The sequence below is a fragment of the Bombina bombina genome, chromosome 5 (assembly GCF_027579735.1).
Source record: "Bombina bombina isolate aBomBom1 chromosome 5, aBomBom1.pri, whole genome shotgun sequence".
NCBI classification, from domain to species: domain Eukaryota; kingdom Metazoa; phylum Chordata; class Amphibia; order Anura; family Bombinatoridae; genus Bombina; species Bombina bombina.
The window spans coordinates 681,585,347-681,611,548 of NC_069503.1; the positions used below are offsets into that span (position 1 = coordinate 681,585,347).

The window sequence follows — 26,202 nt, forward strand, 5'->3', positions numbered from 1 at the left end:
ACCTAAGACATCTCGTCAGTACGGCGAGATCCATAAAATCATTTTAGAAAGCCTGGAATCTGTTTATCTTGCTATGCAGGATGCTACATGAAAAGAAAGCACACATACATTGCAATATAATGCTCAAACAAAGCCCCCAAAGATTTTGTGTGATCGCTCTCCATGCCTGTAAGTTTTCAATCATCAGCCCCGGGGACTTACTAGAAGAAACAATGCAATTATGTTTTCTCTTGTTTTCTTCTCATTATATTGCACTAAATTTTCTGCGGTAATAAAAAAACAATGTTCCAATATTTTTATTTATGAATGACTCATTTTGACATATTTGTTTATGTAATTGTAATTTTGTACTTCAAAATAATAAAAACTATTTCAGTAAAATAAATAGTATGAGCCAGATTACAGGTGTCGCGCCATTGAAAACATTAGCTTGCAAAATAATATTCCAAGTCCATGGTAAATCGCATTTACCAAGGAAGGGTTAGTGCAACCAACATTGTTCTAGCACAACCTACTGTACTTTTAATGGCCATGCTAAATTGTGCTCATAATTCAAGTTGAAAGTTATAGGCTGTGAAAGCAGAAACTGCGCTAGAATAGTTAAAAAAAAAAAAAAATCCAAAAAATATTAACATAAAGTATTACACTTATATAAAAAAATTTTTATAAGAAATATAAATTTAATCTTGATAATATATATATATATATATATATATATATATATATATATATATATATATATATAATTGTGTATTTATGTGTTTAAAGGCATAAATGTGTGTGCACATATACTATATATATATATATATATATATAGACTTCAAATTAGTGCACTCTCACTTGCCAACCCGGACACAGACCAGGGTGCTTAATGAAATAGACAATCTGATTAGGAATAAGCACTCTCTGGATTTTAAACAGCAAATATTTATTCGGCAGTGACGTTTCGGGGCATTCACCCCTTCCTCAGACAACCCAAAATGTGAAACAAGTAGTGTTAAATAATGACTCAATCCCCTCCCCCATCAAATTTCAGCCAATCAAAATACATCCAAAGCAACCAATAAGGGATGCATGTTAAACCAAAGAAAATTACATTTCTGTATAGTAACAAAAAAAGTGTATAATGTTAAAAAACATATTTGTGTAATATATCGATATATCATATCATGTACTAATCTATCAGTGACATTGTGGAAAAAAGGCTTTGGACTAGCATCAAACTATAAACCCTAGACTAAATCTGCCTATTTAAATCTTACAGTGCAATCTAAACATGAGGTATTCACTATGCTTAATATTACACTGAGGAGTGGCTCGATTATATCTCATATGATGTACACACAAACATGTTGATAACTTGGCTGAACTTACTGTTCGTGGGAAGTATTTTACTTTTAGCAGGTCATCATTGTGTATAAACAATTCGCCATTAGCTAACACGCTAACCGCCGCATGTGTTGAGGGGGCGTGTCTACATCCGGGTAAGCTACTTGGACCGCTCCCGGATCTGTATCGTCATCGTTGTTATGCGTTGTCATGGCAACCCACCACGGCGTAACAAAATATGCCAGAAAGAGGCGAAATTGCCTATGTCCGCTGTAAGTCACCATGGCAACCCACCAAACATATAAGGAGTGTGGAAATCAGACCATGAGCATCGCTAGTGTCACAATCTATTCGCACAGTACTTGCTTATCTGAAAGCTTGCTAATGTAACAACTGCTTATGTAATGGCTATAACCTGTTGCAAGTTAACTAGTGCTGGATCTGTCAACGACTATGATAGAAAAAGCTAATTGGTACACAATGTAATCAAACCAAATCACAAAAACTCAAATTTGGAGTGATAAACTGTAATAATAATTATTAGAAGGGATCATAGTGTCTAAGATAAAGAAGTATATGACTATGTTGTATTCATTCAGCATCCAACACCAATATCACTGATAATAAGTCTGTTACAGTGCTACTAAGCCAATAACTAGACTACTGATTGAACTATATCATGTATGTACAAAATGGCTGATTCCCTAGCTATTCTCAAATGGGAACATCACAGGCCCTGATAAGGATAGTTTAAATCCTGTGGTCCTTTCAAAGGGGTCTGTACATTGGTGAGGTAAATAGGACCCCACGTGAGTCTAAATGAACTTAGGGCTAAAGAGACCAAATGGGTACAAGCGAGGGATCATCTGGCATTATGTCGCTAAGATCCTACCTGAGACTGGGTCTTCGTAATTCCTGGAGTATGGTATTATCGGAAATCTTCAGTAGGTAAACTGCGTCTAGATACTTAATATATCCACCGGAATATTAGTAAAGTATACGTGGACTCTCATCACTAAATAGGATGTTTAAGAAACACCCTCCCAGTTATAGCTCAAGGATAGGTGCTATAAGAAGCAGTGCCAGTCCACATTTGTATTCAATCCACCTGGTTGTACAGTTCCAAGTCTATGGATCCACTTAGCCTCAACTTGTAGGAGCTTCTTCTTTCTATTGCCCCCCCGTGTCAGAGGTGGCACGTGATCGATGAGTATGAAGCGCAGGTCCTTCACAGTGTGGTTCATCTGTAAAAAATGGCGTGCCACTGGTTGTTCTGATGTGCCATCTTTTAGCGCAATCCTGATGGCACTACGATGGTTAGCCATCCTCTTCTTAATGTCATCATCCGTCTTGCCGACGTAATGCAACCCACATGTGCAATTCAACAGGTAGACCACAAATGAGGTAGAGCAAGTAAGATGATGTTGGATCTTAAAACTCTGATTCGTATGTGGATGATGGAAGGTTTTGCTCTGTATCATCGAATTACACGTTGTGCAACCAAGGCACTTGAAGCATCCCTGTCTCTTCGATTTTAGCCATGTTTCCTTGATGTAGGCATGTCTTGGATCAGTGATCATCAGCATATCTTGGAGGTTGCGACCTCGTTTGTATCCCATCCTTGGTGGGGAGAATTCTTTAAAAGGTAGTTGTTGGTCTGTGGTCAATAAGTCCCAATGGTCCTTCAATGAATTTGCTACGATCCCAATGTTTGGTGAGTATGTCATAGTACAAGTCATCCTTTTTTCAACTGGTTTCATTCCTCGTGCTTTCAGTAGGGTGCTCCTTTCTGTACCCTTGGCTATTCTATGGGCTTTTTGAATAGTTGTGTAGGTGTAGCCCCTCTGTAGAAATTTGGAGGACATTTCTTCTAGCTGTCTTTCGCCATTAATCTTTATAGAGTTGTTCCTCACTACTCGGTAGAGTTGTGCCAATGGGATGGCCCTGATGAGAGATCTCGGGTGACTGCTACTTGCCAACAAAAGGGAGTTCCTGTCTGTAGGTTTTTGGTACATGGTGGTTTCTAGTTGCCCATTCTCCTTAAGTATTCTCAAATCAAGGAAATCAATGGCTTCTTTGCTAGCCACCATCTTAAATTTCACCGGATGTGGTAGATCATTGAGGTCGTGTACCCACTTCTGTAGATGTTCTTCTGTGCCTCTCCACACCAGTAGCACGTCATCAATGTATCTCATATACTTAATGATTTCAGGAATCTCATAGACCTTCATGATGTTGGATTCGTAGTCTTCCATAAACAAGTTCGCATAAGATGGGGCCATGTTTGACCCCATGGCGGTCCCCGTGATCTGTTGGTAATACTTTAATTCAAATCGAAAGAAGTTAAGTGCTAAACATACTTCAAGGATCTTGGTAATGTATGTACTGCTAGGCCCGACGTAGGGATATCTTGAGAGAGCTTTGGTGACTGCCCTCATCCCCTCTTGATGTGGGATGATGGTATATAGACTTGTGACATCCATAGATACCAAGAAGTCATCTACAGTCAGATCTTGAACCTGTGAGAGATGTCCCATTACGTCTGTCGAATCTTTAATATATGATTTCATGTGTCCCACCAGTGGTTGAAGAAATGAGTCAATCCACTTTGCCAATGGACTCAGCAGGGATCCCCTTGCTGACACGATCGGGCGTCCCGGGGGTTTCTCCAGGCCCTTATGTACTTTGGGCAGGGTATACATAATGGGGCAAATGGGATATGTCACTCGCAGCCACTCATATGTATCTTTATTGATCCATCCTTCTGCTACACCTTCAAGCAGTACGTTATCAATTTTTTCTTGAAATAGATTGGTAGGGTCCTTCTTCAGGGGTAAGTATACCCGGTCATCATTTAGTTGTGAGAGTATCTCTTCTTTGTAATCCTTGTAGTTCAGGACTACTATGGCCCCACCTTTGTCCGCATTGCGGATCACGATATCCGGGTCCCGGGCCAAACTCTCAATTGCTGCACGTTCCTCTTTGGAGATATTGTGTCTGAATAGTTCCTTCGGCATTGTTGCAGCATCTTGTAAGACCAATCTAGTATAGGTATGTATACTGGCAGCTGTATGCTGAGGATCGAATGTGCTCTTCTTTCTGAAAGTGGTCCCCCATTCTTGCTGTTCCGTCATCTTGAAATGATCTTTGAGCTTCAGATTTCTTTTGAATTTTTGGATGTCCAACCAAGTGTCAAATTCATCTGGTCTATAGGTAGGGACAAACGTCAAACCTCTATTCAGGAGTGTTAATTCTGCTTTATTCAGCGAACGATCAGACAGATTCAGCACTATATTCTCCTGGTTCGTCCACGTCGTGGTGGTCTTCCAGTGAGTCCCACTCCGTCTTGGATGTGGTCTCCTTCCTTTTTTCGGTGGCTTGACCTTGTAGTCACCCCTAAAAAATGTGACTGAGAAGTTGAGGGGCTTGCATAGTCATGTAGTCCTGTAGTATCTGTATCAGAGCCTGAGCTTGTATCAACAGTGTTCAGTTGTCTCCTGGTATATACCCTCTGGCGGCGAGGTCGCCTAGGCCTGTAATTCTGCCTCTCTTCAGGGCTCAGGAGCCATTTGTATACCTGTTTCTCCCTGTAGTCTTCAATCACTTGTTGTAATTTCTTATTTTTAAAGGCTATCAGGGAGTCCTTGTATTCCTTGACTTGTTGTGTAAGTTTATTCAACCAATTGTCGCTCTGGTCCTGTATCAGGATGGGGCCTTTCATAGTGTCAAATGTCACAATTTCTTCCTTGGTTTTATTGAGTAGGACTCTGACTTCTTCCACCACCAACAATAATAGATCCAAGGAGCACTTATTTAGCACTGCACACCATTTTTTACAGAATTCACTGTTGTTTCTCCCTATGGTCGGTACGCTGTGTATCCTGAAGCCCTTTGGGATCATCTTCTTTTTGTAATATTCTGATAAGTAGACCCCGTGTAAATGTAAGTCTACCTCTTACAGGAGAATAAAGTGCTGAATCTGTCTGATCGTTCGCTGAATAAAGCAGAATTAACACTCCTGAATAGAGGTTTGACGTTTGTCCCTACCTATAGACCAGATGAATTTGACACTTGGTTGGACATCCAAAAATTCAAAAGAAATCTGAAGCTCAAAGATCATTTCAAGATGACGGAACAGCAAGAATGGGGGACCACTTTCAGAAAGAAGAGCACATTCGATCCTCAGCATACAGCTGCCAGTATACATACCTATACTAGATTGGTCTTACAAGATGCTGCAACAATGCCGAAGGAACTATTCAGACACAATATCTCCAAAGAGGAACGTGCAGCAATTGAGAGTTTGGCCCGGGACCCGGATATCGTGATCCGCAATGCGGACAAAGGTGGGGCCATAGTAGTCCTGAACTACAAGGATTACAAAGAAGAGATACTCTCACAACTAAATGATGACCGGGTATACTTACCCCTGAAGAAGGACCCTACCAATCTATTTCAAGAAAAAAATTGATAACGTACTGCTTGAAGGTGTAGCAGAAGGATGGATCAATAAAGATACATATGAGTGGCTGCGAGTGACATATCCCATTTGCCCCATTATGTATACCCTGCCCAAAGTACATAAGGGCCTGGAGAAACCCCCGGGACGCCCGATCGTGTCAGCAAGGGGATCCCTGCTGAGTCCATTGGCAAAGTGGATTGACTCATTTCTTCAACCACTGGTGGGACACATGAAATCATATATTAAAGATTCGACAGACGTAATGGGACATCTCTCACAGGTTCAAGATCTGACTGTAGATGACTTCTTGGTATCTATGGATGTCACAAGTCTATATACCATCATCCCACATCAAGAGGGGATGAGGGCAGTCACCAAAGCTCTCTCAAGATATCCCTACGTCGGGCCTAGCAGTACATACATTACCAAGATCCTTGAAGTATGTTTAACACTTAACTTCTTTCGATTTGAATTAAAGTATTACCAACAGATCACGGGGACCGCCATGGGGTCAAACATGGCCCCATCTTATGCGAACTTGTTTATGGAAGACTACGAATCCAACATCATGAAGGTCTATGAGATTCCTGAAATCATTAAGTATATGAGATACATTGATGACGTGCTACTGGTGTGGAGAGGCACAGAAGAACATCTACAGAAGTGGGTACACGACCTCAATGATCTACCACATCCGGTGAAATTTAAGATGGTGGCTAGCAAAGAAGCCATTGATTTCCTTGATTTGAGAATACTTAAGGAGAATGGGCAACTAGAAACCACCATGTACCAAAAACCTACAGACAGGAACTCGATTTTGTTGGCAAGTAGCAGTCACCCGAGATCTCTCATCAGGGCCATCCCATTGGCACAACTCTACCGAGTAGTGAGGAACAACTCTATAAAGATTAATGGCGAAAGACAGCTAGAAGAAATGTCCTCCAAATTTCTACAGAGGGGCTACACCTACACAACTATTCAAAAAGCCCATAGAATAGCCAAGGGTACAGAAAGGAGCACCCTACTGAAAGCACGAGGAATGAAACCAGTTGAAAAAAGGATGACTTGTACTATGACATACTCACCAAACATTGGGATCGTAGCAAATTCATTGAAGGACCATTGGGACTTATTGACCACAGACCAACAACTACCTTTTAAAGAATTCTCCCCACCAAGGATGGGATACAAACGAGGTCACAACCTCCAAGATATGCTGATGATCACTGATCCAAGACATGCCTACATCAAGGAAACATGGCTAAAATCGAAGAGACAGGGATGCTTCAAGTGCCTTGGTTGCACAAAGTGTAATTCGATGATACAGAGCAAAACCTTCCATCATCCACATACGAATCAGAGTTTTAAGATCCAACATCATCTTACTTGCTCTACCTCATTTGTGGTCTACCTGTTGAATTGCACATGTGGGTTGCATTACGTCGGCAAGACGGATGATGACATTAAGAAGAGGATGGCTAACCATCGTAGTGCCATCAGGATTGCGCTAAAAGATGGCACATCAGAACAACCAGTGGCACGCCATTTTTTACAGATGAACCACACTGTGAAGGACCTGCGCTTCATACTCATCGATCACGTGCCACCTCTGACACGGGGGGGCAATAGAAAGAAGAAGCTCCTACAAGTTGAGGCTAAGTGGATCCATAGACTTGGAACTGTACAACCAGGTGGATTGAATACAAATGTGGACTGGCACTGCTTCTTATAGCACCTATCCTTGAGCTATAACTGGGAGGGTGTTTCTTAAACATCCTATTTAGTGATGAGAGTCCACGTATACTTTACTAATATTCCGGTGGATATATTAAGTATCTAGACGCAGTTTACCTACTGAAGATTTCCGATAATACCATACTCCAGGAATTACGAAGACCCAGTCTCAGGTAGGATCTTAGCGACATAATGCCAGATGATCCCTCGCTTGTACCCATTTGGTCTCTTTAGCCCTAAGTTCATTTAGACTCACGTGGGGTCCTATTTACCTCACCAATGTACAGACCCCTTTGAAAGGACCACAGGATTTAAACTATCCTTATCAGGGCCTGTGATGTTCCCATTTGAGAATAGCTAGGGAATCAGCCATTTTGTACATACATGATATAGTTCAATCAGTAGTCTAGTTATTGGCTTAGTAGCACTGTAACAGACTTATTATCAGTGATATTGGTGTTGGATGCTGAATGAATACAACATAGTCATATACTTCTTTATCTTAGACACTATGATCCCTTCTAATAATTATTATTACAGTTTATCACTCCAAATTTGAGTTTTTGTGATTTGGTTTGATTACATTGTGTACCAATTAGCTTTTTCTATCATAGTCGTTGACAGATCCAGCACTAGTTAACTTGCAACAGGTTATAGCCATTACATAAGCAGTTGTTACATTAGCAAGCTTTCAGATAAGCAAGTACTGTGCGAATAGATTGTGACACTAGCGATGCTCATGGTCTGATTTCCACACTCCTTATATGTTTGGTGGGTTGCCATGGTGACTTACAGCGGACATAGGCAATTTCGCCTCTTTCTGGCATATTTTGTTACGCCGTGGTGGGTTGCCATGACAACGCATAACAACGATGACGATACAGATCCGGGAGCGGTCCAAGTAGCTTACCCGGATGTAGACACGCCCCCTCAACACATGCGGCGGTTAGCGTGTTAGCTAATGGCGAATTGTTTATACACAATGATGACCTGCTAAAAGTAAAATACTTCCCACGAACAGTAAGTTCAGCCAAGTTATCAACATGTTTGTGTGTACATCATATGAGATATAATCGAGCCACTCCTCAGTGTAATATTAAGCATAGTGAATACCTCATGTTTAGATTGCACTGTAAGATTTAAATAGGCAGATTTAGTCTAGGGTTTATAGTTTGATGCTAGTCCAAAGCCTTTTTTCCACAATGTCACTGATAGATTAGTACATGATATGATATATCGATATATTACACAAATATGTTTTTTAACATTATACACTTTTTTTGTTACTATACAGAAATGTAATTTTCTTTGGTTTAACATGCATCCCTTATTGGTTGCTTTGGATGTATTTTGATTGGCTGAAATTTGATGGGGGAGGGGATTGAGTCATTATTTAACACTACTTGTTTCACATTTTGGGTTGTCTGAGGAAGGGGTGAATGCCCCGAAACGTCACTGCCGAATAAATATTTGCTGTTTAAAATCCAGAGAGTGCTTATTCCTAATCAGATTATATATATATATATATATATATATACAGTATATATATATATATATATATATATATATATATATATATATATATATATATATATATACACACACACACAGACACCTGTATAAACATATATAGACATATATACACTTTGGAGCCCATTCCCATCAAATACCTTGGAACATGCAATATCATTTTTATAAATGTTATTCTTTTTTACATGTTTTAATGTAATATATATATATATATATATATATACACACACACACAAACACACCTGTATAAACATATAGAGACGTATATACACTTTGGAGCCCATTCCCATCAAATACCCTGAAACATGCAATATAATTTTTATTCATTTTATCCTTTTTTACATGTTTTAATGTGTTTTGAATAGAAATACTTTCAATTCCTATGTTGGATTAGCGCACAAGTGATAACTAATAAGGATTTCTTCAGCGCTCCCTTTAAAAGTCAATAGGTAAAAGGAGTCAGCATGGTCGTAATATACGAAAAAAATAGTCTGCCACTTGTAATCTGTGCCCTATGTTTATATTAATCTTTTAAGAATATTGCTTCCGAAAAAATACAATTAACACAATCAATACTTTGCTATTGAAATATTAAGGGACATCAGAAAACAATTTTATTAACATACTACTTGAAATGACATATCCTACTTTCTAAACATTATGATCTATCTCATTACAGACGTCTTTACCTGCAGGATGCGAAGCTGTAAAAACCAATGTATGTATGATTATCGTTTTATGTTGTGAAATTATTTCATATCTCCCTTATTTAAAGTTAACTCCTTTTGCTTTATGATAGGGGAGTTTTGGTAAGGTATTTAGCTATTTGTTTATTTACATTTTCATAAACAGAACTTTTTAAACAAACAGTAAGAACATTTACCACTCTACGTACAGAATCTATAACTGAGTGACAAATCCAGAAAAGGTATATTTAGTTGAAACTTTAGGTTTAAAGGGACAGTCTAGTCAAAATTAAACTTTTATGATTCAGACAGGGCATGCAATTTTAAACAACTTTCCCATTTACTTTTATCATCAAATTTACTTTGTTCCCTTGGTGGTATTTTTGAAAAGCTAAGCCTAGCTAGGCTCAAACTGATTTGTAAACCGTTGAAAACCGCCTCTTAGCTCAGAGCATTTTGAAAGTTTTTCACAGTAAGACAGTGCTAGTTCATGTGTGTCATATAGATAACATTGTGCTCACTCCCGTGGAGTTATTTAGGAGTCTGCACTGATTGGCTAAACTGCATGTCTGTCAAAAACACTGAGATAAGGGGACAGTCTGCAGAGGCTTATATACAGGTAATCACAGAGGTAAAACATATTAATATAACTGTGCTGGTTATGCAACACTGGAGAATAGGTAATAAATGGATTATCTGTCTTTTAAAAAATATAAAAATTCTGGTGTAGACTGTCCCTTTTACAACACAAAAGCAAATATGACTTCTGGAGTTAACCATTCACTTTGGAGCTTGGAGCATTAGTTCTCTGATATCCATATACTCTGTGTTCCATCATATTTAAGGGAAGTATTTCTCTCATCAGGGCAGCTTTTGGGAGGTACAATTATTGCAGTGAAAAGGTTGTCTTCTCCAAATTATTATAACTTCCCAGAACAAGATGTTGCTCTATTACTGTGAAGATTGGTGAGAATATTCTCTATCTCTACCAGAGGCAACATTGGTAATAGATAGAAAAATAAAGATTTGTTAGGTTGTGGGGTTTCCCTCCCATGTTGATTAAAGGGGCAGTAAACATAGAAAATAATGTTACATAATTCTCCACTAAAATGAAAAAAAAAAGTAACAGAATTAATTAAAAGTTCGAAAATTATAAACAACCCCATGGCAGGATATAAAATAAAATTATTTTTTTCGTAACTGACAATTGGTCTAAAACAAATGTTTTGTCTGTGCACGTTTATTTTTGTTGATTTTTTTCATCCTGCAAATTTGTAAAAAAAAAACTTTAGTTTAGAAAACTTTTAAATATACAACAGCAATCTGATGCTGACAAATCATTATTTTCTTTTTCAGGTTTGCCAAAACGATGTTGTGCTCCAGGCAATGAAAAAACTTCTTAATGAACTAAATCAACCTAGCACTATGTATGAATTGAGCGTAGCAAATCGAATGTATGTTAGGCAAGACTTTAAGTTAAAAGAAGTAAGTAATTATTATTTATAAACGTTATTATATTTTGTGTTTTGTGAAATATTACTTACTGAAACTAGTTATACAGGGAGATTTCATTAATTCACTCAAAAATAACTTAATGTCACAATTGAGTAGCCCATTAGAAATAGACACATTTGAATTAATAGAGACATTTTAATTAATTAAATGAATTAATAAGCTGCTTTTGAGACCTTGCGGGGCAGGCGCACTATGCGAGCCTGCTTTCCACATTGTAAGATGCAGCAGTCATCAGATCGCTGCTTTTTACACTCTTCGCCACCTCTGAGTTGACAGAGAGAAATCGATTGCTCTGGTTAATTTACAGGCGCTCTCACGCAATAGAAGGGGGCGGCATTACAAACTCACTTGAGTGTGTAATGGTACATACTAGCTGCAGACCTTGTTGTGAAGCTGTGCAGACAGGTTCTCAAGATGGGAACCTTGTCGGCACAGACATAATGGGGCACATTAGGTCTATGTGTTATCAAATAAAAACAAAGAATAAGTGGAGATAATTTGAAGCTTTGTTGAATAAACATCTGAAAAAAAAGGTAATTCAATATAAATTGATGTTTCTTTCATGTAATTAGCAAGAGTCCATGAGCTAGTGACGTATGGGATATACATTCCTACCAGGAGGGGCAAAGTTTCCCAAACCTTAAAATGCCTATAAATACACCCCTCACCACACCCACAAATCAGTTTTACAAACTTTGCCTCCTATGGAGGTGGTGAAGTAAGTTTGTGCTAGATTCTACGTTGATATGCGCTCCGCAGCAGGTTGGAGCCCGGTTTTCCTCTCAGCGTGCAGTGAATGTCAGAGGGATGTGAAGAAGTATTGTCTATTTGAATTCAATGATCTCCTTCTACGGGGTCTATTTCATAGGTTCTCTGTTATCGGTCGTAGAGATTCATCTCTTACCTCCCTTTTCAGATCGACGATATACTCTTATATATACCATTACCTCTACTGATTCTCGTTTCAGTACTGGTTTGGCTTTCTACTACATGTAGATGAGTGTCCTGGGGTAAGTAAGTCTTATTTTCTGTGACACTCTAAGCTATGGTTGGGCACTTTTGTATAAAGTTCTAAATATATGTATTCAAACATTTATTTGCCTTAACTCAGGATGTTCAACGTTCCTTATTTCAGACAGTCAGTTTCATATTTGGGATACTGCATTTGAATAAATCAATTTTTTTCTTACCTTAAAATTTGACTTTTTTTCCTGTGGGCTGTTAGGCTCGCGGGGGCTGAAAATGCTTCATTTTATTGCGTCATTCTTTGCGCTGACTTTTTTGGCGCAAAAAGTTTTTTCTGTTTCCGGCGTCATATGTGTCGCCGGAAGTTGCGTCATTTTTTACGTTTTTTTGCGCCAAAAGTGTCGGCGTTCCGGATGTGGCGTCATTTTTGGCGCCAAAAGCATTTAGGCGCCAAATAATGTGGGCGTCTTTTTTGGCGCTAAAAAATATGGGCGTCATTTTTGTCTCCACATTATTTAAGTCTCATAATTTATTGCTTCTGGTTGCTAGAAGCTTGTTCACTGGCATTTTTTCCCATTCCTGAAACTGTCATTTAAGGAATTTGATCAATTTTGCTTTATATGTTGTTTTCTCTATTACATATTGCAAGATGTCCCAGATTGACACTGAGTTAGAAGATACTTCTGGAAAAACGCTGCCTGGTGCTGGATCTACCAAAGTTAAGTGTATCTGTTGTAAACTTGTGGTATCTGTTCCTCCAGCTGTTGTTTGTAATGAATGTCATGACAAACTTGTTAATGCAGATAATATTTCCTTTAGTAATGTTACATTACCTGTTGTGGTTCCATCAACATCTAATGCTCAGAGTGTTCCTGTTAACATAAGAGATTTTGTTTCTAAATCTATTAAGAAGGCTATGTCTGTTATTCCCCCTTCTAGTAAACGTAAAAGGTCTTCTTCTCATTTTTCAGATGAATTTTTAAATGAACATCATCATTCTGATTCTGATAGTGGTTCCTCTGGTTCAGAGGATTCTGTTTCAGAGGTTGATGCTGATAAATCTTCATATTTATTCAAAATGGAATTTATTCGTTCTTTACTTAAAGAGGTCTTAATTGCATTAGAAATAGAGGATTCTGGTCCTCTTGATACTAAATCTAAACGTTTAAATAAGGTTTTTAAATCTCCTAAATCTCCTGTAGTTATTCCAGAAGTTTTTCCTGTCCCTGATGCTATTTCTGAAGTAATCTCCAGGGAATGGAATAATTTGGGTAATTCTTTTACTCCTTCGTTTTAAGCAATTATATCCTGTGCCGTCTGACAGATTAGAATTTTGGGACAAAATCCCTAAAGTTGATGGGGCTGTCTCTACTCTTGCTAAACGTACTACTATTCCTACGGCAGATAGTACTTCCTTTAAGGATCCTTTAGATAGGAAGATTGAATCCTTTCTAAGAAAAGCTTACTTATGTTCAGGTAATCTTCTTAGACCTGCTATATCTTTAGCGGATGTGGCTGCAGCTTCAACTTTTTGGTTAGAAGCTTTAGCGCAACAAGTATCAGATCATAACTCTCATAGCATTGTTAATCTTCTTCAACATGCTAATAACTTTATTTGTGATGCCATCTTTGATATCATTAGAGTTGATGTCAGGTATATGTCTCTAGCTATTCTAGCTAGAAGAGCTTTATGGCTTAAAACTTGGAATGCTGATATGTCTTCTAAGTCAACTTTGCTTTCCCTTTCTTTCCAGGGTAATAAATTATTTGGTTCTCAGTTGGATTCTATTATCTCAACTGTTACTGGAGGGAAAGGAACTTTTTTACCACAAGATAGAAAATCTAAAGGTAAATTTAGGTCTAATAATCGTTTTCGTTCCTTTCGTCACAATAAGGAACAAAAGCCTGATCCTTCGCCCTCAGGAGCGGTATCAGTTTGGAAACCATCTCCAGTCTGGAATAAGTCCAAGCCTTTTAGAAAAACAAAACCAGCTCCCAAGTCCACATGAAGGTGCGGCCCTCATTCCAGCCCAGCTGGTAGGGGGCAGATTACGTTTTTATAAACAAATTTGGATTAATTCAATTCACAATCTTTGGATTCAAAACATTGTTTCAGAAGGGTACAGAATTGGCTTCAAGATAAGGCCTCCTGCAAAGAGATTTTTTCTTTCCCGTGTCCCAGTAAATCCAGCAAAGGCTCAAGCATTTCTGAAATGTGTTTCAGATCTAGAGTTGGCTGGAGTAATTATGCCAGTTCCAGTTCTGGAACAGGGACTGGGGTTTTATTCAAATCTCTTCATTGTACCAAAGAAGGAGAATTCCTTCAGACCAGTTCTGGATCTAAAAATATTGAATCGTTATGTAAGGATACCAACATTCAAGATGGTAACTATAAGGACTATTCTGCCTTTTGTTCAGCAAGGGCATTATATGTCCACAATAGATTTACAGGATGCATATCTGCATATTCCGATTCATCCAGATCACTATCAGTTTCTGAGATTCTCTTTCCTAGACAAGCATTACCAGTTTGTGGCTCTGTCGTTTGGCCTAGCAACAGCTCCAAGGATTTTTACAAAGGTTCTCGGTGCCCTTCTGTCTGTAATCAGAGAACAGGGTATTGTGGTATTTCCTTATTTGGACGATATCTTGGTACTTGCTCAGTCTTCACATTTAGCAGAATCTCATACGAATCGACTTGTGTTGTTTCTTCAAGATCATGGTTGGAGGATCAATTTACCGAAAAGTTCATTAATTCCTCAGACAAGGATTACCTTTTTAGGTTTCCAGATAGATTCAGTGTCCATGACTCTGTCTCTGACAGACAAGAGACGTCTAAAATTGATCTCAGCTTGTCGAAACCTTCAATCACAATCATTCCCTTCGGTAGCCTTATGCATGGAAATTCTAGGTCTTATGACTGCTGCATCGGATGCGATCCCCTTTGCTCGTTTTCACATGCGTCCTCTTCAGCTCTGTATGCTGAACCAGTGGTGCAGGGATTACACAAAGATATCTCAATTAATATCTTTAAAACCGACTGTACGACACTCTCTGACGTGGTGGACAGATCACCATCGTTTAGTTCAGGGGGCTTCTTTTGTTCTTCCGACCTGGACTGTAATTTCAACAGATGCAAGTCTGACAGGTTGGGGAGCTGTTTGGGGGTCTCTGACAGCACAAGGGGTTTGGGAATCTCAGGAGGTGAGATTACCAATCAATATTTTGGAACTCCGTGCAATTTTCAGAGCTCTTCAGTTTTGGCCTCTTCTAAAGAGAGAATCGTTCATTTGTTTTCAGACAGACAATGTCACAACTGTGGCATACATCAATCATCAAGGAGGGACTCACAGTCCTCTGGCCATGAAAGAAGTATCTCAAATTCTGGTATGGGTGGAATCCAGCTCCTGTCTAGTTTCTGCGGTTCATATCCCAGGTATAGACAATTGGGAAGCGGATTATCTCAGTCGCCAAACGTTACATCCGGGCGAATGGTCTCTTCACCCAGAGGTATTTCTTCAGATTGTTCAAATGTGGGGACTTCCAGAAATAGATCTGATGGCTTCTCATCTAAACAAGAAGCTTCCCATGTATCTGTCCAGATCCAGGGATCCTCAAGCGGAAGCAGTGGATGCATTGTCACTTCCTTGGAAGTATCATCCTGCCTTTATCTTTCCGCCTCTAGTTCTTCTTCCAAGAGTAATCTCCAAGATTCTGAAGGAATGCTCGTTTGTTCTGCTGGTAGCTCCAGCATGGCCTCACAGGTTTTGGTATGCGGATCTTGTCTGGATGGCCTCTTGCCAACCGTGGACTCTTCCGTTAAGACCAGACCTTCTGTCGCAAGGTCCTTTTTTCCATCAGGATCTCAAATCCTTAAATTTAAAGGTATGGAGATTGAACGCTTGATTCTTAGTCAAAGAGGTTTCTCTGACTCTGTGATTAATACTATGTTACAGGCTCGTAAATCCGTATCTAGGGAGATATATTATAGAGTCTGGAAGACTTATATTTCTTGGTGTCTTTCTCATCATTTTTCCTGGCATTCTTTTAGAATTCCGAGAATTTTACAGTTCCTTCAGGATGGTTTGGATAAAGGTTTGTCTGCAAGTTCCTTGAAAGGACAAATCTCTGCTCTTTCTGTTCTTTTTCACAGAAAGATTGCTAATCTTCCTGATATTCATTGTTTTGTACAAGCTTTGGTTCGTATAAAACCTGTCATTAAGTCAATTTCTCCTCCTTGGAGTTTGATTTTGGTTCTGGGGGCTCTTCCAGCTCCTCCGTTTGAACCTATGCATTCACTGGACATTAAATTACTTTCTTGGAAAGTTTTGTTCCTTTTGGCCATCTCTTCTGCCAGAAGAGTTTCTGAATTATCTGCTCTTTCTTGTGAGTCTCCTTTTCTGATTTTTCATCAGGATAAGGCGGTGTTGCGAACTTCTTTTAAATTTTTACCTAAGGTTGTGAATTCTAACAACATTAGTAGAGAAATTGTGGTTCCTTCATTATGTCCTAATCCTAAGAATTCTAAGGAGAAATCTTTGCATTCTTTGGATGTGGTTAGAGCTTTGAAATATTATGTTGAAGCTACTAAGAATTTCCGAAAGACTTCTAGTCTATTTGTTATCTTTTCCGGTTCTAGGAAAGGTCAGAAGGCCTCTGCCATTTCTTTGGCATCTTGGTTGAAATCTTTAATTCATCATGCATATGTCGAGTCGGGTAAAACTCCGCCTCAAAGGATTACAGCTCATTCTACTAGGTCAGTTTCTACTTCCTGGGCGTTTAGGAATGAAGCTTCGGTTGATCAGATTTGCAAAGCAGTAACTTGGTCTTCTTTGCATACTTTTACTAAATTCTACCATTTTGATGTGTTTTCTTCTTCTGAAGCAGTTTTTGGTAGAAAAGTACTTCAGGCAGCAGTTTCAGTTTGATTCTTCTGCTTATAATTTCAGTTTTTTTCATTATAAGATTTAAACTTTAGTTTGGGTGTGGATTATTTTCAGCGGAATTGGCTGTCTTTATTTTATCCCTCCCTCTCTAGTGACTCTTGCGTGGAAGATCCACATCTTGGGTAGTCATTATCCCATACGTCACTAGCTCATGGACTCTTGCTAATTACATGAAAGAAAACATAATTTATGTAAGAACTTACCTGATAAATTCATTTCTTTCATATTAGCAAGAGTCCATGAGGCCCACCCTTTTTGTGGTGGTTATGATTTTTTTGTATAAAGCACAATTATTCCAATTCCTTATTTTTTATGCTTTCGCACTTTTTTCTTATCACCCCACTTCTTGGCTATGCGTTAAACTGATTTGTGGGTGTGGTGAGGGGTGTATTTATAGGCATTTTGAGGTTTGGGAAACTTTGCCCCTCCTGGTAGGAATGTATATCCCATACGTTACTAGCTCATGGACTCTTGCTAATATGAAAGAAATGAATTTATCAGGTAAGTTCTTACATAAATTATGTTATTCATGATATTATCTTGACCCAGATAAACAACCGTACAGGATTCTCTCCTACTTCATCAGACGTACAAATTCAGTGCTAGAAAGTATTATGGCTAGCCTTATGTCAAGGTATTGGAATATTCAATACTGGTTCAATAGTACTGGGCTTAAGCTGGATTTGCATTAAAGGAATTATATCTGTAATATCAGCATCACCAGTGTATTTTATTTTTCTCCATTTAAATCAACTTTTTGTTTTATGCTTGTGAGGTTTAGCCCACAACAGGGCTATGGAAATTATCTTTTTCATTTAGGGCAAGATTACGAGTGGAGCACAAATTCGAGCATTAATTGTGCTAGAAGTAAACTCTTTTTTTTGCGCTTGTCTGGTTGTGCTCATATAATGAGTTCAAAGTAAACTGTTTTTGTTCTTGTGGTAACCCAACTAGCACAAAAAGCTGAAGTTAGAATATTGTGTGTGCGTTCATGTATTCCCCCATAGAAGTCAATGGAGAAAAAAGTGGAAAAACACACCACTCTCGCGCAAACCCTATTGCATATTCTCATATGCGCTAACCCGACATGAAAATGAATGCTTCACATTTCAATGTTCTGCACATAGAATATGTTCGATTTATTAAAAAATACATATTTCTATATATAGCTGATGGTATTTTGGTACAATATATATCTATACCTACATATATAGATGATTATATATAGGTATAGATATTTACAGATATATATATAGGAATATATATGTGTGCAATATTTTTTTGAATAATTGTTATTAGATAGTGTTATTATGAGTGTAACTATTATTATTATTATTATTATTATTATTATTATTATTATTATTGGTTATTTGTAGAGCACCAACAGATTCCGCAGCGCTAATTATACTTTGTAATGTATTTTTTATGAGTTTTGTGCAAACTTTATGTTTCGCAAAACAATTAACCAGAGCTCTGGAGTCGCGATAATCATTCTAGATTAAATTGCAATTGCGCTCAAGCGTAATATGAGCTGTAAACCCTCGTTATAAACCCCTTATCGCTCATGCACAAACGTTTGCGCTCCATTCAGCAACTAAGTAATAAACGTGTAAATTTATTATTCAATGATCATTTAGGTAATATCTCTTTTGCTTCCAAGATCACCTGGAAGTCATAAAGTTGGGATGGTACATAAATCTTTTAGACAACAATGATTACTTGAAATTACAAAGCAAAAACATTTTTGTTATAATAATACACCTGTTCACATCAGAGAGTTTTCTAATAAAAATGTATTATTTAGCATAACCATAATATCTGAAATTTGTACATTACAGCAATTTAAACAGTGTACTGAAGAATTGTTGAACGCCAAGGCAGAAGCTGTAGATTTTCAAAAAGATCCTGAAAAAGCTAGAACTGAAATAAATGCTTGGGTTGAAAGAAAAACAAAAGGTTAGTAATCACATTCACAAACTACCACAAACATGCACAAACTTCCTTATACTATATTGCTAATTACCAGAAATTACCACAGACAATAATAAATACTCATAAAGTACATTTTTGTGCTCTGCTGTGTATAAACAGATCAGGTGATAGCACCAGTATCATGTATTATTTGCATTATATGACATTATACAGAAGTTAAATAATGGTTTATGTATCCCATGAAATATTATTGGTGGCCACTACCAATATAAATATAATTTATAACAGGATGCGTTGTTGCTGCTTTAAAAGAGCAATCTGCATTTTTGCTTTTTATACAATTTTTATCTTCAGATAAAATTACTTCAACGCTTTAACTTTGCAGGGAAAATCATTCCACACCCCAGTGAGAAGGCATAGTCATTCTTTACAGGGTTTTTTTGTAAGTTACCCACACAAATCATATCTTATTTTTTCAGCAGACTGAACAAGAAAAAATATCATTACTTTGCATAAAAATCTAAATATGGACTACACCCATCATTCTAAACAACATAACTCCTACTCTAGGATTGATTATTTGCTCTGTGACTCCTGGACTTTGGACCAATTCTGTGCCCCAGGTATAAGACCATGCCCCTGGTCTGACCATGACCTAGTTAGTGCTAGGTGCTCAGTGTTGTGCCCCCCCCGACAGCAGACCCTCCTGGAAACTACCAGACCAGTTCCTCTCAGAAGGGGAGATCCCTCAACTTGTTGAGACTATCTCAGATTTTCTGAGACATAATGATACGGGAGACACGAGCCAGGGAATCTTGTGGGCCTCACTTAAAGCCTACCTCAGGGGGCACTTTATTAAAAAAAGTGCACTGTTGAAAGCTAAGAGCAAAATCCCCCTCGCTAAATTATATGCTGAATTGAGGCAAATTGAAATGGGTAACAAAAATACCCCTACGCCCACCCTTGCCGATCGAGTAGGCACTATTAGAGATCAAATCAATAAGAGAGAGCAACTTTGTGTCCAAGCAAATATATTTAGGCTCAAGCAATTATACTTCTATAAAGGAAACAAAGCCGATAGATTGCTTGCCCGTAAGCTCAGGGACCGTGCGGCACAGGCTAGAATCCCTTTGATCTCTACAGCAACATGCGCAGTCCACTCGCCAAGAGATATAGGGAAGGCATTTGCTGACTATTATGCCTCGCTATATAACCTTAATAATGCATCTTTGGGAACCGATGCCCATAGAACAGCGACCCAGCAGTTTCTAGCCCCGCTCACCCTGGAGGAAATCAAGACAGCCATTATTGCCTTAAAGCCCCACAAGGCACCGGGTCCAGACGGCTTCACGAGTCTATTTTATCGTACCTTTGCCCACCTGCTATCACCTGTTTTGCTTTGCCTCTATGAGGAGGTTATGGAAACTGGAGTCTTCCTTCCCGAATTCCTAGAGGCTAGTATCCTGACCATACCCAAAGAGGGAAAGGACCCGACGCTCTGCGAGAGCTACCAGCCTATCTCACTAATTAATGTGGACGTGAAAGCCTATGCTAAGGTCCTGGCAACCAGACTTGGGAAACACTTACCCTCACTGGTCCATTTGGACCAAGTGGGATTTATCCAAGGTAGGCAGGGTATGGACAACACCCGCAGGCTGCTAAATATATTTATAGAAGCGGCGGATATGGGGCTACCCCTCCTCACCTTGTCTATGGATGCGGAAAAAGCGTTTGACAGGATGGGGTGGGAATATATGTTCTGCACCCTGGAGCGTTTTGGGATCCCTCGGGTGTTCCGTACAGCTGTTGCGGCCCTCTATACCTCTCCGACGGCCGTGGTCAAAGGTCTAGGCTTTTGTTCCCCTAAAATTACCATCAGTAATGGGACCAGGCAGGGATGTCCCCTGTCCCCACTCCTCTTCGCGTTGGTGATGGAACCGCTAGCGGAGGCAATTAGAGAAAATCCCAGGGTTCAGGGCCTTCAGATCCATGATACCCTCCAGATGTTAGCGCTCTTCGCTGACGACCTCACTCTCTTCCTAACAAACCCGTTAGAATCGCTCCCCCCTCTTGGAGACTATTGACACCTTCAGCAGAATATCGAATTATAAGATTAACGTCTCTAAAACAGAGGCCTACATGATCCACGTCGGGCAGACAGAACAGAGGTGTCTTAAGCGACTTTATTAGTTTAAGTGGTCAATTGTCAGGATCCGGCACTTGGGGGTCTACCTGTCTCATGTCAAAGACACAGTGATACAGAAAAATTATGCTGCTCTATTAAAGGGAATTGAGACCAGATTGAAATCTAAGAAATATGAGGAAATATCGTGGATGGGCAGAATTGCTGCTCTAAAAATGATGATCCTCCCTAAGTTAACCTATATTATGCGGTGTATCCCCATCCCAGTGCCGGAGAGGATCCTACGCGGCTTCCAAACATCATTTAACTCCTATGTTTGGGACAATAAGTGGCCGAGAGTGGCGGCAGCCACACTCCAGGCACCGGTTGACCGAGGTGGATTGGGTCTACCCAATGTCCAGCTAGCGGCTATGATCTCACACGTCTCAGCGTGGGGACAAGCCCTACCCCCCACAAGATGGAGGGAACTAGAACAGGCATCCCTACCAGCATACATTGATCTCTCGGATCTGCTGTGGGTTCCCCCGCACTTAGCTTTGTGAATACCTATCTCTAACCATCTCATCAAAAGCTGTCAATCAGCCTGGTTCCAATTGAGGCACAACCAACTGATAGCCCCGCACCCATCCCCCATTCACCCAGTCATGTCACTCTTGCAGGGGCTACCTAATGTCCGGCTTACCCCCTGGAAGACCCTTGAGATCAATTCTTTAAGTGACTTCTACTTAAATGAGAATCTTCTTCCAAGCCAAGATATGATAGCCAGGTTTGGCATCCCTCGTCATTTAGAGTTCGATTTTATGAGACTTAGATCCCTTATGAAAGCGTGGGGATTCCTGGTCGATAAGATCAGGGCTCCCACCATCTGGGAGGTCAGATGGAAAGCGAGCCTGCAACTATACAAGCCCCTTACTGCCCACTACAAATCCCTTTTAGGGCCTCCCACCCTTATAAAAACAAGACATATGACCTCCTGGGAAACCAAGTTGAGACTTACCTACACGTCCCTAGACTGGTCCAGGGCGATACAGTTGACTAAATCTGCACTTCATTGTGTCACAATGAACGAACTTTACTTTAAGATCATTACCAGATGGCACCTAGTGCCGACTAAGCTTTGGACTCTGTACCCTGGACACTCACCCTTATGTTGGAGAGAGTGTGGCGAGATAGGCACTCCGCTCCATTTGTGGTGGTCATGTGACAGACTCCGACCACTTTGGTCTAAAACTTGTGCGACCTCTACGGCCCTAGAACTCCCGATGCCAGATACCCCGGGCCTAGCCCTCCTGCATATTGGGGTAAAAAAGATACCGAAACACAAGAGATACTTATTGGCTTACCTGTTGACATCGGTCAAAATGTTGATAGCCAGGAACTGGAAGAAACAGCAGCCTCCAAGATGGCAGGCTGTGGTTGACTACCTACACTACATTAAATCAATGGAAGACTATGTCTTTTGGATGAAAAACCAACCAGACATCTTCAGCCAAATCTGGGGACCCTGGGAGGCTTACCTTAAACCGACCCCATAATTGCCTCTCCTCCTGAACACTGATTACCTGCCTTTGACTATGACCCTATCCGACCTTAGAAGAAGCACCTCACTGTGACTGAACTGAGGTGCCCACCAATATAATATCCTCTCCCCCCCCCCTCAGATGCCTTCCCTTCTTCCTCCTACATTCCCCCCTCCTCATGGGGGTATGGGTGAACGAATCTAACATCCTAATTTCCATGCATACATACTACGTATACTTATTATTTTCCCCTTCATAACTGTCAGGTCTACTACATTTATTGCCGTACTTCTCTTAAAATATAAAAGCTTAAATGTTTCCTTAGAATAACCAGTACATAACAACTGAAATGTGTAAGTACGCACCAGAGAATGATTAAATGTTATTTATGACCTCTATGCTAGGTTGATTAATCTCCCTTGAATGTCATTCCTCTTTTTCATAAACGTGTGTATTGCCGCTCCTAACTATGTCAAGAGATAATTGTGTTGTTACGTGGTTTCTGTAATATATTTATCAATAAAAATCTATTTAAAAAAAAAAAAAAAAAAATCTAAATATGGGGAAAAACCACAATATAATATTCATAAAAGTATATTTTTTTTTATACTGTGGGGTAAACAAAAGCTTGTGAGTTATTTTAGATTTACATTTTATGGTTCCACATTTACTACTAGTTTACCCTACCAAAAAATCCAAATGTTGGATTTTGTAACTACAACACTACAAAAAAAACCATACTAAATGAAAATTACTGCAATGTATGCAGAAAACGAGTAGGCATTAAATATCTAACCATAACCATATTAGACCCATGTCTAAACTCACTTAATATAGCAAAACATCTTTGAATGTAAACCACCATACCAAAGTATTATACAAAATTCATCCTTTACAGAATGACAAAATATTTTTTTACACTACTATTTATCTGGACGCCTGCAATATTGTATTAGCTTGGATTAACTAGGATCTAGAACCCCTGACATCAATAGCACAGCAAAATGAGCCTAGTGGTTGCTGATAGATGAGTTATATATATATATATATATATATATAATATCCAAACTACATTGTTGCCCTCCAATGGTCATCCACCTGTGTGCATAAATGTTGTAAATATTCCTCAAAGCAAATACACTCCCAGGTCTTTTAGTAAAGAAAAATCACAAATTTATTGGAACGTTTTCAAAATGCAATATTCTAGAGAATGCATTGACTTTCTGGATGTCAGACTGTTTAAAGACACACAAAAACTGCACTCCACTCTCTTCCTTAAGGAAACAGACAGAAATGTGCTGCTACATTACACATCATGCCATCCCCCAGCACTTAAGAGCGCCCTACCGAAATCCCAATTACAGCGGGTCATACGGAACAACACAATGGAATCAAATAAAGAAATACAACTACTTGAAATGGAAAACAGGTTAACGCAAAGAGGCTACCCCCCAAAACTCCTTAAGAATCAGAGACAAATACTGGCTATAACACAGGATGCCACCAAGAGGATACAAGGGGAAGAAAGGATGACCTTTGTGACCACTTACACAGGTGATAAGCAACGAATCAACAAACACTTACATGACAATTGGCATGTCATTTCCACGGATCCAGCGTTACCCTTCAAACAGATGGCCCCTCCAAGAATTGGGTTCAGAAGGTCAAGATCTCTGGTTAAGACTGACCCGATTAGGAGCTACAATAAGGGGACTTGGCTTCATCTGGAAAAGAAAGGGGTTTTCCACTGCATAGGCTGCACCACTTGTAATGGCCTCATGCCAGGCCAATACTTCACTCACCCACATAAACGACAGAGGTGTTTCCACAAATACAGACTGACATGCACCACCACTTATATTGTCTATCTACTACACTGTATTTGTGGGCTTTTCTACGTGGGATAAACTTCAGACGACTTACGCACAAGGATGGCTAACCAACGGTCTGCCATCAGAACAGCCCTTAAGAAATGAACCTCAGATCAACCGGTGGCACGTCACTTTTTGGACAACAACCACACGGTTAAAGACTTAAAGTACACAATTATTGATCATGTACCACCACTGACTAGGGGCGGTGACAGAAATCTCCAATTACTGAGGAAAGAGGTACGTTGGACCTTTTGTCTTGGACACTCTTATCCCCAAGGGACTAAATACCCACCTCGATTGGCAGGTGTGTTTATAAATTAGCATTCCCTGCCTTACCACTGTTTCTATGTTTTAGTTCAACCAGGTTTAACCTAACCTATCTCATCTTATATTTGATTTGTATTCAATCATGTATTCTGTTTTATGCTGCTCTGTAACACTAAGACTTGTTTATTTGGTTAGGTGCCCCTCTGTTTGGCCCCTTACTAGATATTGGACATAATGTATCCCTATGTTAGACTCTACTCTTTTTACATTGCCCTTTTACAACAAATACACTGTTGTTCCATGTTCTATATTAGGCTTTGAGCTACACTTGGTCTGGCCCCCTCACGGTCCATGCTAGTAGTTTGGCCCCCATATCTGGGACTGACATACCAGGTTATTTGCTAAACTCTGTTTGAGGGTCCTACTTATGTTTAAATTTGTGGCTTGCTCCTTAATCGATAGTTAGAAAAGGCCTCACCCTTGAACAGGCACTTTCTTATCCACCCGGCATTCCCCTATACACTTCTTATGCTTGCAACTGCACATTTCTTTAATACATTATCGCCAGACAATATACTTTGATTGACTTTTGCCACCAATTAGCAAGTGCAACCCAAGTGCTGAACCAAAAATGGGCCGGCTCCCAAGCTTTGCATTTCTTTTTTTTAAATAAAGATAACAAGAGAATGAAGAAATTTTAATAATAGGAGTAAATTAGAAAGTTTCTTCAAATTGCATGTTCTATCTGAATCATTGAAGAAAAAAAATTGGGTTTAGTATCCCTTTAACAAAAGAACAAAATAAATTCTAAATCTCTAACTAAAGTTGTATGGCTTTTCCACACAACTGCAAAATTACAAATCGATTTCAAACTTCACAGTCCTAGAACCTCTAGATGTCAGCACAACCTGAACTGGATTCCTCACCTGCAATTCTCTACCGCATCCAAACTGAGGAGTGGATTACCGGCCTGAAATATACAATAACATAATATACTTTCTATACCACCAACAGCATTACATAATTTGTGGGGAAACATATACAGTATATTCCATCGTACACAATCCCCTTAGTTCTGTCACAGTATATATACAAACTCGCACACACATATACATACATAGATACACACTCACAGACATACACATATATATATATATATATATATATATATATATATATATATATATATGTTTTTTATTATTATTATTATTTTTTTTTTTTTTAAAGACTCAGTACTCATAATTTGCTCATAATTTCATATGTTGTTACACATGCCAAACATAGTGTACCCAACGTTT

At 39.2% G+C, this 26,202-nt stretch overlaps 1 protein-coding gene across 1 annotated transcript in view; it reads left to right on the forward strand.

The window, feature by feature from the left end:
* The window catches only part of LOC128660693 (ovalbumin-related protein X), a 68,185-nt gene that overhangs the window by 27,880 nt on the left and 14,103 nt on the right, over positions 1–26,202 (forward strand). Inside the window, exons 4-6 of the mRNA XM_053714649.1 lie at positions 9,735–9,773; positions 11,098–11,226; positions 19,007–19,124. Coding sequence (XP_053570624.1) covers positions 9,735–9,773; positions 11,098–11,226; positions 19,007–19,124 — 286 coding nt within the window. The remainder of the gene's footprint in view (positions 1–9,734; positions 9,774–11,097; positions 11,227–19,006; positions 19,125–26,202) is intronic.